This window comes from Triturus cristatus, chromosome 2_1 (genome assembly GCF_964204655.1).
Source record: "Triturus cristatus chromosome 2_1, aTriCri1.1, whole genome shotgun sequence".
NCBI classification, from domain to species: Eukaryota; Metazoa; Chordata; class Amphibia; order Caudata; family Salamandridae; genus Triturus; species Triturus cristatus.
Window position 1 is genome coordinate 269,465,402 of NC_140581.1, and position 14,089 is coordinate 269,479,490.

Genomic DNA, 14,089 nt, shown 5'->3' on the forward strand with positions numbered 1-14,089 from the left:
AGACTTATTTGATTGCTATAGGTGCAAATGGTTTTTCTGCACTACGTAAACAGCATATTTTATTACATAATTTGGGGGCGGAAGGGAGAAAAGTGTTTGACGGTTTACCTGAGGTTGAGGACGGAGATGAAGAATTAGAAGAAAGAGATGTGTATACTGTTATTCTTAGGAAGCTAGAATTACAATTTGCAGATGAAATAAATGTGGTCTTAGAAAGACATACATTTTATGGTAGAATACAAGGGAAAAATGAGAGTGTAAGTAACTACATTGCTATTTTGAGAGGCCTGGCTAATTCTTTAATCAGGGATCAGCTGGTTAGGTGTACAAATAATAAAAAGATACAGGAGAAGTTACTAGTTGGAAACCCTGACTTAAAAAGAGCAATAGAGATTGCAAAAAGTATAGAGCATACAGCAGTATGCATAAAAGAAATGTCTGTTCAGAGTGATAAGGAGGTAAAAGAAGTAGGCGAGGAATTTAATAAGGTGTGTGCCATCAATAGTAAAAAGAAGTATGAAAGCCTCAATGAGCAACAGAGGAAGACAATGCCTCAGGAGAACAGGATGAGATGTTTCAGATGTGGAAGCACAGGACACTTAGCGAATAACATGGGATGCTGGGCTAGAACTGCTTTGTGCAGAAAATGTAACCGTAAGGGGCATTTTGCACGTATGTGCAAGGATATGGCAGAGAAAAATGTAAATTCTATAGGCATTTATGAAGAGAGCAACAGTAAATTTGTTTTACAGGTTGATGTGGTGGGGGAAAATGGTGTGCATGTGATTGACTTACCTAAATGTGAAATAGAACTTGAGGGACAAAGAGTAGAAGTCTATGCAGATTCTTGTTCCCCGTTTACCTTTATAAATAATGAAACATTTCAATCTAAGTTTGAGGAAAATGTTGTATCACTGGTGGAACCCGATGTAGTGCCTGTGGGGTATAACAAAGACCCAATACCATTAGTGGGAATGGCAGTCATGAAGATAATGTTCAAGGGAAGAAGCACGGTGGGTAAGGTATATGTAGCTAAATGTGGTTCAAATCTACTGGGTTGGGCTCATCAAAAAGATTTAGGCATCAAGCTTGACCCCAGTGCTGAATGTCCTGTTCTGTTGGTGGATAGATCGGTGTGTGGAACTGAATTGGTTAAGGAATTCCCAGAAGTATTTACTGAAAAAATAGGGTGTCGGAAGGATTTCCAACACAAGATAATTTTGAAGGAAAATGCTAAACCAGTGGCGCATAAGTGTAGAAATGTGCCAATACTGCTAAAAGAACCTTTAAAACTAGAATTGGAGAAACTAGTGAATCAAAATATAATAGAACCTATTGAAAGTGCAGATTGGGTGGCACCCATTGTCATCACCTCTAAACCTGATAAGAAAGCTATCAGGTTATGCATTGACTTGAGGGAGTTAAATAACAGTATATGGATTGACAGACATCCCTTACCCAATATTAATGAAATGCTGAGTCAAATTGGTGATGCAGAATTTTTTTCGGTTATTGATTTGTCATCAGCATATCACCAGATAGAATTACACCCCACCAGTAAACATTTAACATCGTTCATTACAACTTTTGGGGCATTCAGATTCAGCAGGATGCCATTTGGGTTGGCATCTGCAGCTGCAGTATTCCAGAGAGCTATTCAGAGAATTCTCAATGGAATAAAATGTGTATTATGTTTCCAGGATGACTTACTTATTTTTGGGAAAAATGAAGAAGAACATAATAAGAATTTTAAAGAAGTGTTATAAAGATCGAAAATGGCAGGATTGACATTAAAAAAAGAAAAATGACAAATTGGAGTGAAATCGGTTACATACTTAGGTCATGTAATTTCGAAGGAGGGTATCAAACCAAAAATCAATTTGATCAATGCGATCAAATCTGCACCGGAACCTACCACTAAAGAGGAGATTAAGTCCTTTTTAGGATTGTTGGAATATTATTCCAAATTTGTAAAGAATTTTGCGGAAATAACTCACCCTTTACGAGCATTGTTAAGGAAGAATGTAAGATTTACATGGGATAAAGATTCTGAAACGGCTTTTAATGACCTTAAAGAATGCATAATCAATGCACCTTTTTTAGGAAACTTTGACACATGTAAATCCACTATACTCACTACTGATGCAAGTATTAAAGGGTTGGGGGCCACACTAAGCCAAGTGGTGAACGGAGAAGAGAGGATCGTGGCTTTTGCGTCCCGGTCCTTGACAGATGCAGAAGCAAGATACTCTGTGGTTGAAAGGGAAGCGTTGGCATGTTTTTGGGCGGTAAGGCATTTTAGGGTGTTTTTATGGGGAATTCCTTTTGTCATAAAAACTGATCACACAAACCTCTGGTGAACGTCTTTTCAGTAAAAAATATTGAAAGAACCACTCCCAGAATTTCAAAGTGGTTCCTGGGATTAGAAGGGTACAACTTTAGAATTGTGTACATTCCTGGACCCAGCAACCATGCAGCAGATTTTTTAGCAAGATTACCTTTAAAAGCTAAGGGAGAAGACATTTGTGAACCAGATGAATTCGTGGTGGCAACCATTACGGAAGGTATACAAGAAGATGAGTGGAAAGTAAGTGTAGAGAATGATGCTGCGTTCAAGAATGTAAAAGAACTTATAACTAAGGGGTGGCCTAATGAGTGCTCTAAGTTGGAGTGTAACACTAGAGATTACTGGGATGTGAGAAATGAACTTTCCTTACAAGATGAAAAGGTATATAGAGGAAATAAACTTGTGCCCCCAGAGAATCTACGGGAAAAAATAGTGCTATTAGCACATGAAGGACATTTAGGCCGCAGTTTAACAAAAAATAAGATCAGGTTACATTATTGGTGGCCAGGTATGGACTCAATGATAGAAAGGAACCTTAGACAATGCATAAGTTGCGCACAAAGTGACAAGAGTAAACATGTACAGAAAGGGAAGATATCAGCTGTGGAAGTACCCAATTCTCCTTGCAATAAATTGGCACTTGATATCATTGGTCCAATTGACGTCAAAGGTTTGAGTGGTAAGTTTATCCTAACATTAGTGGATTATCACTCTAAATGGGTTGTAATCAAGTCAGTTGACAGTGTAGTTACCAGCACTGTTATCGCATTTCTACAGGATGTAAAACATCAATATTCTGCTCTATACTGTCCCAGAGCCAATGGTCTGGTAGAACGGGTGAACAGAAGGATCAAGGATTGTATTCAATTGAATAATTTGAAAGGTACTGATATAAAGAAAGAATTAGACAACATGATTTGGTCCTATTTAATAACACCTCATTCTGTTACCAAAGTAACACCGTTCCGAGCTCTCAAAGGAAGGGAACCTGGCACAAAATTGAGTCCGTTATGGTTGGTAGGTAATCATGTGGAGGAAGTCAATCGTAGGGAGATTATGGAAAGAATAAAAGGTCATCAAGAGCGTTATGTTGACAGGTACAATGCCAAGGTATCAGAGAGGGAAACTATCTGTAAAGAAGGTGAAAGTTACCTACCTATACACCTTCTGGGTCTTCAAAGTTTTCAGAAAGGAAGAGAATTCGCAAAGTCTTTAAAAATGTGGTTTGTCTTGATGATGGTCAAATGTGGAGTCAGGACAGAATTGCCAGGGATAACAGCATTGGCATTTTAAATCCAGGTGCTACACCTCCATCAAAAGTCTCTGGAACTGATAATTCAAAACATGATGGTAGATATTTAAGAACTCACTGTAAAAGACCAATATGGCACAGAGATTATAACCTGATGTAGATGTATAGTAAGAACTCATTATTTTCTCTGTATGGAAGGAAGATGTGTTGTAATTGCCTTCTATCAAATTTGGTATCACCTGTTTCCCCCCCCCCCTGTTCTTCCTGCTTTTGTTATCACCCGTGGAATGTTGGCAACGTTCTATGGCAAGCGCCTCTGAACTGTCACTGAGGCTATGGAATACGACGAAGACAGAATAAACTTGTTTACCTCGTGACGGTGTCTGTCTTCATTTCACAGATCCCAAAGCTTCAAGGTGAACCAGTCCCTTTCTCATCCTTCTCAGGTCACGGTGGGGGTTCCACAGGGTTCAGCGTTCTCACCCACACTCTTCAACCCGTTCATGGAGCCTCTGACAGAAATTCTGAAATCATCTAGCATTAACTATCACATGTACACGGATGATACCCAATGATACCTGAAGATCGCCTCCCCTGAGGAAATCTGGTCCCTCAACTCAGTCCTACTGAAAACACAAAACTGTCTGACACGTAACCACTTGAAGTTAAATGCTCTCAAAACAGAATTCCTCCTAACCGCACCACACAAGCAATCTCCGGTCATGGAACAATAGTTGAATCAGCTTACTGCTCTTAATCATACGCTCGTTGATTCCGCAACCTCTCTGGGAATAATGCTAGACAAAAGTCTAACATGCAGAAGCACCAAAGGAGCGAACTTTCAACTAAGCATCTTAAGGAAATTTAAACCTTCTCTCCCTGCTCATGACCTAAAGGTTGCGGTGCAAGCCTTGGTGATCTCAAAGCTGGACTATGGAAGCGCAACGCTTTGAAGCCTTCCTAGAGCGAATGTGGCTCCTCTTAGGGTTGCCCTCAACTCTGCTGCTAGGCTCTTAACAGGCGCTAAAAAAAACAACCATATATCTCCAGACCTGTTATCCCTGAACTGGCTTCCATATGAAGCTCGGATACAGTTAAAAATAGCATGCATGGCACACAAATCCATTCACTTCAATACCCCGCTGTACCTCGCTAAAAAACTGGAGCTCTCATGTGGTTCGAGAGCCTCCAGAAGTGCCAGCACACTATTGCTCAAACCACAAAAATCCAAGAAAAGAAAAACCTACAATCGAGCCTTCTCTGGTATTGCACCGAGGATTTGGAACTCCCTACCCCCCGAAGTCAGGGTGAATCCTTCCACTGTCCTCTTCAAAAAGGAAGTCAAAGTGTTCTTAATGAAGACATTTCTGCCTCAGATTGGCTATTCCGTTGGATATTGAGGTCACAGTCGCAGATTTGTGGCCCAGATGCCAGTGCTCCCGAGAATGCCTAGCTTTACAAGACTGAATTTTTCGCTTTGTTCTTTTTTGACTGCTTGTATCCCTCTTGATGTATAAACTGTAAACCACTCTGATACCCTCAGTGGTCATGTTCGCGTTATAGAAAACTTTCTAAATAAATAAATACAAGGTGTAGGATTCACAAGTCATCCATACTGGTAGACATTTTTTAAGAGTGCTTGTTGTGGAGAAGCACAAACCCAGGATTCAGAACATAACACAGTGGTTAGGGTTGGCTTTAATAATAAAAATGTATTTCTACACAAACAAACCCTTTTTAGCAACATTAGGATAATGAAAGACTGGGAAAAAATATAACACACCGACCTATACCATGAAGTTTGCATGTAGCTCTTGACACTTCATAGCTCATTGTGCTAGATTATAATTGTCACTTAAGAACTGCACAGTAACAAAAGAGTCTCTGTGACAAAAGCAGTAACCCACTAAGCTATGCACATAAAATACTGTTATGTGATCTGCATGTTACACGTCCTTTTCAGTAGGCATATTAACCCTCTGGGCTACCTTAGATGAGTCGAAACTGCCACTAGATAAAACTCTGAACTCTCTCCAGAAGGTACATTAATTGCCAGTTTTAATTTTTTTGGGGGGGGGGAGTTTTATATAGCACAAACTCGATCCGAAGGTATCAGAGCACTCTACATGAGCACCAGTTATTCTACAGACGGACACTTTCATTTTTGGTAGGCACTGGGAGATTAAGTGATTTGGCCGAAATTGCAGGATGTTGAGCGTCCCTGCCGCGATTCGAGCCCGGTTCCCCAACTTCGAGATCGACCGCTATAGCCATTAGGGCACATCCTCTCCCTTAAGTTATCTTAATAGTTTTATTGTTGCCTGAAAACTACTGAATATACAAGGAACTCTGCAGCAGGTGCTTTCAAAATTGCTACACTGCTACAAAAACGTCCACTAGTAACATAATCGGCACCCCACCCGACAAACCCTCCCGGGGAAACGCCCAAAGCCCGGTACGGCTAGTCTGGCCTTGCCTATGGCATAGGTAGACCACATTGTAGTTAAAAAAGAATTTGAGAGTTTTGCACTTCTAGGACATGTGAAACTTAAAACTACGTCCCACTTTTAAAGTACACTGCACCCTGCCCTATGGGCCTACCTTAGGGGTGACTCATATGTATTAAAACGGGAGTCTTGGGTATGGCAAGGTTTTTTTGTGCCAAGTCAAATTGGCACTTTAAAACTGCACACAGGATGCAATGGCAGACCTGAGACGTGTTAAGGTGCTACTTAATGGGGTGCTGTGGGTCCATTACTAGCATTTTAATTTACCAGCCCTGGGTCTATGGTATACCACTTTACTAGGGTCTTATGAGTGAATTGAATGTGCCAATCAGGTGTTAACCGATGTTACAATGTGTGACACAAGCGCTTTAGCTGAAGTTAGCAGTGGTAAAGTGCACAGAGTGTTAAATCCAACAAAAACGAATTCAGTAAAACAGGAGGGGAGATGGCAAAAAGTTTGTAGGTGACCCTGCAGAGAGGGCCAAATCCAACACCAGTGCTGTGATTGTATTTAACAAATCACTGCCTGCTGGGATTTGCCATTCTGTTTCAATGTAATTGAATCAATTTGGCTCGCATTTCTGACTACAATTATCTTTAAGACGAAAGTTTGTGGAACATTACTATCACCGTGGCATGAAGTAACCTTATAACCCTACACATGCACCATTAAAAATACAGAGTATAGTTGCATAGGAGGCTAGAAAGATATCCTCTGAAACTAACCCCACAGAGTGCATAGGAGGCGTCAAATCCGCATGGCTACACCCATACCATCTGGGATGTCCTACAAGCAGTGATAAAGGTGCAGCACCTGCATCATACAGAACAACTTCTGTTGGGCACAGGGGCTTTGCACATGTTTTCTATTGACTCTATTAGTTCAAGACTGTAGAAAGGGGAAGAAAAGGAGTGCTTCATGGGGCTTTTAATGCTTTCCTTTATGTAATAAGGTGGTGCTATAAGGCATGGGTTTCAACTTGGGAGATTTACTGTAAGATAAAACGTGGGCAGTGCATCATATATCAAAGGTATTCTAAAATGTAACGAGCGGGAGGGGAGAAATTACTTCCAAGCTTCCTTTGTACAGATTTGTTAGAGAGACTCGGATGCAGTTGTGATGCTCTGAGTGCACCTATTATGTGCAATCTGTTAGACAGCTGAATATCAAGGCTTTATCATATGCTTTCTTGAATCATGCTCCTGTCTCTTAGTGTAGGGCCCTCATTCGACTAAACATGGCTGTAAAAAGTGCATCCAACTATATCAAAGCTCAAACATCATTTGCACTGGACTGTGCAAATCAATGTGGGATATCATGCACATTTATGAGTAATTAGCTCTATGTGATAGTTGTCCATGCCCAGGAGTTAGCAGGATAATGAAGGTTAATGCTAAACAGGCAACAATGACCTTTGCTCGCATTTTAGCACTAACGCATTGGGAGAAAACACTTGGATAGCATAAACATCTTTATTGTGATCAACGAAGAAACGGTGCACTTTTTACACTTTTTTAATGATGTTTTGTCCTCATTTGCTAATGAAAGAGTTGATTGTAATCGAAATAGAGTGTCATACACTGATGCAAATATTTTTATTCCGAGAGATGATTTTAGGTGGCAATAACACCACCATTTCACAATCTTTCATTTCCTGTGTTATCCAGGAGCTGGAAGAATTCATTGCAACTTCAGGAGACGCTGGTTTCATCGTGGTTACACTGGGATCAATGGTGTCATCAATCAGAAGATCTGAACTGCTGGAAGAGATGAACGCAGGATTTGCTCTTATGCCCCAAAAAGTGATCTGGAGGTACCAGCAGTCCAAATGGCCTACCGAGCTTAAATTGGCACAGAATGCCAGAATATTTGACTGGCTGCCCCAGAATGACCTGTTAGGTAAGACAAGCCTGACTTAACGAGCATAATTAATAGTGCCCACAACCACATTTTGTTACATTACTTTCATAGGCTCTGTTTAGAAAAAATATCCATAAAAATAACCATGTTGTACAATTCCCCTAAAAATCATCAGAAATGTTATAGTTACGTTCCAAAACCTAATACCTATTCACATTCACAAGTTATTGTGAGCTAGGTAAATGTGACTCGTCCTAATAAAAATCTCACGGCCTGACACATAACAATATAGATGATGAACGATGCAATTGATGATATCACTGTTGACATTACACAAGACATCACCCTTGCATCATCGATGACATCAGTGATGCTACACAGCACCGCCCTTAGGACAGACCTTATACCCGGCTCTCCTGCATTGAAGCACCACTGGGCATGGCCTTTGGCTGCACCCAGAAATCTCTGGTGCCAGGCTTGGTCTTCGGTTAGGTGCTGTGCCCAGCAAACATGCTGCAAGAGCTGCTCGGAACAGTCCTTATCCCTGAGCACTGTGCGCAGGGTGCCTAACCTTTGGGGTGCCTTCTGCTCAGCACCCCTTCTCCCAGAGCTTGCATGGTTTTCTGCCTTTAAATGTTCAATGGATGGGGTACAACTGTCAGCAACTGGACATTCTTTAGTAAAGATGATAGAGAGAGGAAAGGCTGGTGTAGTCATAACTAGAAACACTTATCCTCATAGTATTGGTTGCTGCTAGAAGGTTGCAGCCCCCTTTCTACATATGGTTGTCCTTCAATGTGTTACTTCATTAGTAACGTCAGTGAGACGGTCAGTGGTACTCTGAAATATGATGTCACTCGTGATGTCATTGAGGATTTCATTTGTCATGTAATTGGTGACATCATGTGTATAATCTGGGGGAGTTAAACTTGGTAGCTCACCATAGCTGGTGAATGTTAGTGGCTTTCAGGTTTTGGATCCGAACCATAATTTCTATCCAGCCCACGTTATTTTGTGACGTGAGGAAAAGATGCATAGTGTCATTAAGAAACAGTTTTCAGTGACTTCCTTTGGTTTTGTTATGGTATACGTTGCCTCCTGCCAAGAGACCCATTGGGCACTGGTCATGTTGCATAGCAACCCCTGCACTCGCCCCCCACTCCAGACACAACTTTTGGCTATTGGGGCAGAGAATCAAAGTCCATGCTCATTTCATTGAGCTCTCACTCTTGCTTCAAAACGTATGGAGTCGCGTCCTGCACAGGCACTGGAACTGACTTGGTGCCCCTCTGGGCTATTAAGCGCAATATACATTTGATTGCAATGCCATATAATACAACTCCAGACCATTTTCATATTTGTTATTTTTCCAATGGAGAGGTCACTTTAGAAATCCTTTGTGAATGAACCACCCTACTATTGCCCAAGAAGTACATCTTTCTACAGTCTTTAGAGTACCTACTAGCTTCTTACTTAAAACTTGAAAGCACTCATACTTCTCTACTAATGGCTGTGTAAGTTCCAACTTTAATTCTGTGAGTAAGAACTTTTCGCAAGCCATGAAGGCTGTATCATGTTTAACTCGAATAAAAAGGTTTCAACTCCTTCAAAAACTAATAGAGGTCTCCCCACTCTTTGATGGAACCTTCCTGTACCCGGGTAAGCAAAATCCCTTTGCCTCAGTAAATTCTCCTGGGTCTTCTATGAAATAATGTGTACTATGGATGTGCAGAAGATCAGAATAAGGGGAGGCTTCACTAGGGGCGCGAGGAGGTCAAGGGGTGTTTACACCTGCCTCTATGGACCTGGGCTCAATGGGTTTACAGAAGTGGTCACAGCTGTTTCTGTGACTGACCCTGCATGCATTTTTTACTTTAAAAAGTCTTTACCTGTGCGTTCTTATGCCACAGAGAGATGAGACCATACATTTTAACCACGGGAAGGTAGCTCACACATGCTTGAAGGTAATTAGTAGGCCATCAGTCCTTTATAGACAAGTCAATACAAGCGGCTGACGTTTTTGCACTATGTTGTGCTTTCTCAAGGCTGCACGTACAACAAAAACAGAGTGTGATCATACATAGCAATGTGGAGTGGTCAACATTACAAAGTTCAGCATGTAGAAGAAACTATTTAAGTCTGTGCACAGAATTCACAAAAAGATTGTAACTATTCAGTTGATACAAAAATATTTCTGATATGATTTGGGGCTAATTGGCATTCTGAAGATTATCTAAGCAAATAGGAATGAGTAAGATTTTAGGACAATCTCTTGGTTAGTCATTTTCTGCCCCATAGAAGCTAACTGCCTTTTTAAGAATTCCCCAGCACTTTAATAGGGAATTCGTAAAAACGTGCTTCTTCCGACTTGCTAGTAGCATTGTGATGACCGGCAGCCCTTCGTGTTATGGCATCCTCCACGCAATTAGTTAAGTCAGAGAAACAAAAAACAAGTTGTATATCATTAGAAAAATATATATTGCAGGAATATTGTTGGCAAACATTTCGTTTGATAGGAATAGCATGACCTAAATATAGCTTACAAAATGTTGCCTCTTTGGGAGTACATTTTCGACTATTAATTCTAGTGGGGCAATTTTTTTTGTTAATGATATCTAAGAGACAGACAATATTTTGGGTATGATTTTCTGAAACCATACTAGATTAAGATTATCTTTATTTGTGTAGTTGCTTAGAACTATTGCAGAGGGCGTGCCCTGGTTAGGAAAGGTGGTGGCTGCAACTCTTTGAGCCTCCCTTGGGTATAGAGGGATACCTCTACTGGCACACCCAATCTACCAACGGAAATACAAAAATTTGAAATGTGACCCAGAGAATGACACTTTGGGACAGCACAGGTTCACCTCTGCATCCTGCAACCCCAGCAACACAGGAGCCCCTGAAATTAGATTAGGGAAGGGGCTGGAAGGGGAATTATAGGTAAATTTAGCCACGCCAATGGGTTGGCTTAGCCTGATCTAACCTCCAAGAAGATAATTTCTTCATTTTGGATTTTGAGAGATTAGTGCTTTCTGGGCCAAGACTATGTCAAATTTAGGAGGAAGTGGTCATACACCTGGGTGGCAACCTGCATCGTATTGGTTAGTGGATCCCCCTGCTTGACACCCAGGAACACATCTGCTGCCGAAACTACATGGAGAAGAAAGACTGCACTGCTGGAAACCTGACCTGCACCCCAACGGTCTGCACTCTGAAAGACGGCACTTGCGGCACATTCTGGGACTACAGCCCTAAGGAAATTAGCCTTGCTCCAAGAAAGATTAAGGAGTGGACTCCCTGCAAGCTACAGGTTAACTGAGCCCACCTACGTCCTCTCCACTAAGAAATCCCCATCCGGGTTTGTGTTCAGTGGACTTCTAAGGATTTGGCCAGGTGCATTGCGGGAACTGTAATCCCAACATCCCAAGGAATATCTGGATTGGTGTTGTGGACACTTTGAACCCTCAAGGAGACCTTCTGGAAGATGATCCAGAAGTTTGGTGAAGTTTAGAAACTTTTTAGTAAAAAATACTCATAAGGTGACTGACTTGATGTCGAGAATCAAGCCGGCTACCTTCAACCTCGACCCAGCCTGGATTTCAGGTTTGTTCTGCTGAAGCTCCAGAGCCCCAGACTTCTCGGATTTGGAAGGGGCCTCACAAAAATCAAGCCAACGATGTTGATGCGAATCGGGCCTGAAGAGGAGACTTGCTTGACGTCGAGAGAAAAAAGTCCAGAAAAATGATTAAGTGCACATGTAAAATTTTGACCCGGGCTCCCACTTAGTGTATCCGTCTAGGGCTCCATCACCGTCAGTTTCAAACTTTGACTTTGTCCCAATTAAATGTGACCAGATGTTACATTTGGCATTACAGGTTTTTAAGCAGTAGGACGTGTTTATTCTTTAAAAATTCACATCTCCAGTTCTCTACATTGGATTTTTGTCGTTTGGTGTCTATTTGTTCATACAAATATAACCTATTGTCATAAATTGGAGTTGGATTTTTATCGTGTGTTGTGTCTTACATATTGACTGTTTTGGTGTTTTTAAAAGCTTTACACACCTGTCTCCTAAGTTACGCCTGCCTGCTCATTACCCGCTACCAAGTTTTGAGCATCGGAATAATATATTGAGACCTTGACTGACCCTTTTAGTGTTTTTGTGGGCTTAATATTATTATAATTATTATTAAGGGCTTATTACTAGAGGTAGGTTACTACCACTACTACTAATAATCCACTTTATAACAATATCTATGAGGAAATTCAAAGTGGCTTTTCAGGCCTCATAAATATGAGTTGGTCATATGCGCTGCCGTTGCATCACAAAGAGTGATCCAAATGTGGCGCAAGGGGTTTATAAATATGCCCCTTGGTCTATTGGTTTAGAGGATGAATTGAAATTGGTGATACTTTGCCTATGTTCTACTTATTTTAGTATTTGGACATCATTGACAGTAGTAGGCTCTTTACCTTCTAATATGATCTCTAATATTGATTTTATGGTTGTACATCTTGGCTCATAAACTGCCCTTATTCTTGGATAAAGCGACTCTCACCTCGTGCTCTTCTGCGGGGTTTTCTGTTGAAGAGGCAAAAGAGATACCCCTGGCAGATAACTTGTATCAGCTTATACGTTCAACTTTTCATTTTGGCTCCTTGTAGTGGAATCATGGAACTCTTGGGGTCTTGTGGTTCTGACCACAGTGTTCTGGCCTCAGGCTTCTGCTTGGATTGTTGATATTTGAATGCCTTGTAACGGTGTGTGGAGAGCTGACGAAGCGGACTGCTGCGCAGCACCTGTTTGACATTAAACCTATAACTAAAATGTTATATGTGTGAAGAGTCATCACTACAGAATATTTGGCGACGATTTGGCTCAGGTGCTGCAGAACCCGTGCGGAGGAAAGGAAAAAAAACGAAAGGAATTGGAGTATTGAAGCAGAAGGAAGGAAAGAAACGAGGTAGAAGATTTGGCGCATTAACAAGGTACTGTGTTTAAAAGAAGTATCGGCAGCAGTGTGAGAAGGATCGTGTGTCAGCTGGAATTTACTTACCGCGTTACGCTACGGAGCGGATTTGAAGTAGAAGACAGTTCACGAGTGTGGACAGCGGCGTCTTCTTGACATAGATCCGAGTAGCGGTAGCGGTAGGGGAGAGACGAAGGAGGTTGCGGGAAGCAAGCGTCAGTGCAGGAAAGATGAGAGAGTTTGCCGTCAATCTCGTAGTTTTTTTTTATGAGGAGGTGCGTGACGTAGCCCGTCAGCGCCATCTTGTGGTTGGCTGTAAAAAAAGAAGACACTTCAAAATAAGAGTCCCACAGACATGGAAGCATGAGTCGTGTTCATAATCGGTAATGAGAATCAGAACTGTGGCTCATTTAAGGTTGCGAAAAAGTCTTTGATACGTGTGACATTTTATTTGCGTGTCACGGAGCAGTGATGCGCACACCTTAAGAATTTGTGTATCATTTTGGCGTATCACAGAACGGTGATACGCACACCTTGAAAATGTGTGTAATTGTATTGGCGTATTGCACAAAGGTGATACGCACATCTTAGTCAAGAGAGTTAGCAGTGTGAAAACATGCAAGCGCATATTTAAAAATATTTTTTTTTCCTTTTGTGTAGCTTTGGTACATTCTATTGAATTTCAAGTGGAATTCAAATACAAGCATATAGTTGTTGATACTATGGTTGCTCGTGAGGTGTAAGATTAGAAATATCTTATGCTTAAAATAAAAAAAACACACATTTTTTGTGGATTGTGGATCGCTAAACCATTGTTATTTTTTTAAAATTTTTAAACAAAGTAAGATTTATTTAAAATGCAATCTGTTTCACCACCACCACCTTTTCTGGAAACACCAGGTGAACCACCAATTTCATGGAAAAAATGGTATGATGCTTTTATAACTTACATTGGAGCTATAGGTGGTTCATATTACAGAGCAGAGAGAAAAAAATGTCTGCTTTTAAATGTGTTAGGGTTTGAGGGGAGAGACATCTTTAAGCATCTTCCTCCCCTAGTTAGATCAGATAATGAAGATGACATGGATGAGTTCCAAGAATGTGTAAAGAAATTAGAGCTGCGTTTTGGTGTGCAATTCAGTCTGGTTGTGG

At 41.1% G+C, this 14,089-nt stretch overlaps 1 protein-coding gene across 1 annotated transcript in view; it reads left to right on the forward strand.

Annotated features, from left to right (window-relative positions):
* The window catches only part of LOC146864082 (UDP-glycosyltransferase 3A1-like), a 423,888-nt gene that overhangs the window by 299,906 nt on the left and 109,893 nt on the right, over positions 1–14,089 (forward strand). The window contains exon 5 of the mRNA XM_085631023.1: positions 7,775–8,006. Within this exon, the coding sequence (XP_085487149.1) occupies positions 7,775–8,006 (232 nt within the window). The remainder of the gene's footprint in view (positions 1–7,774; positions 8,007–14,089) is intronic.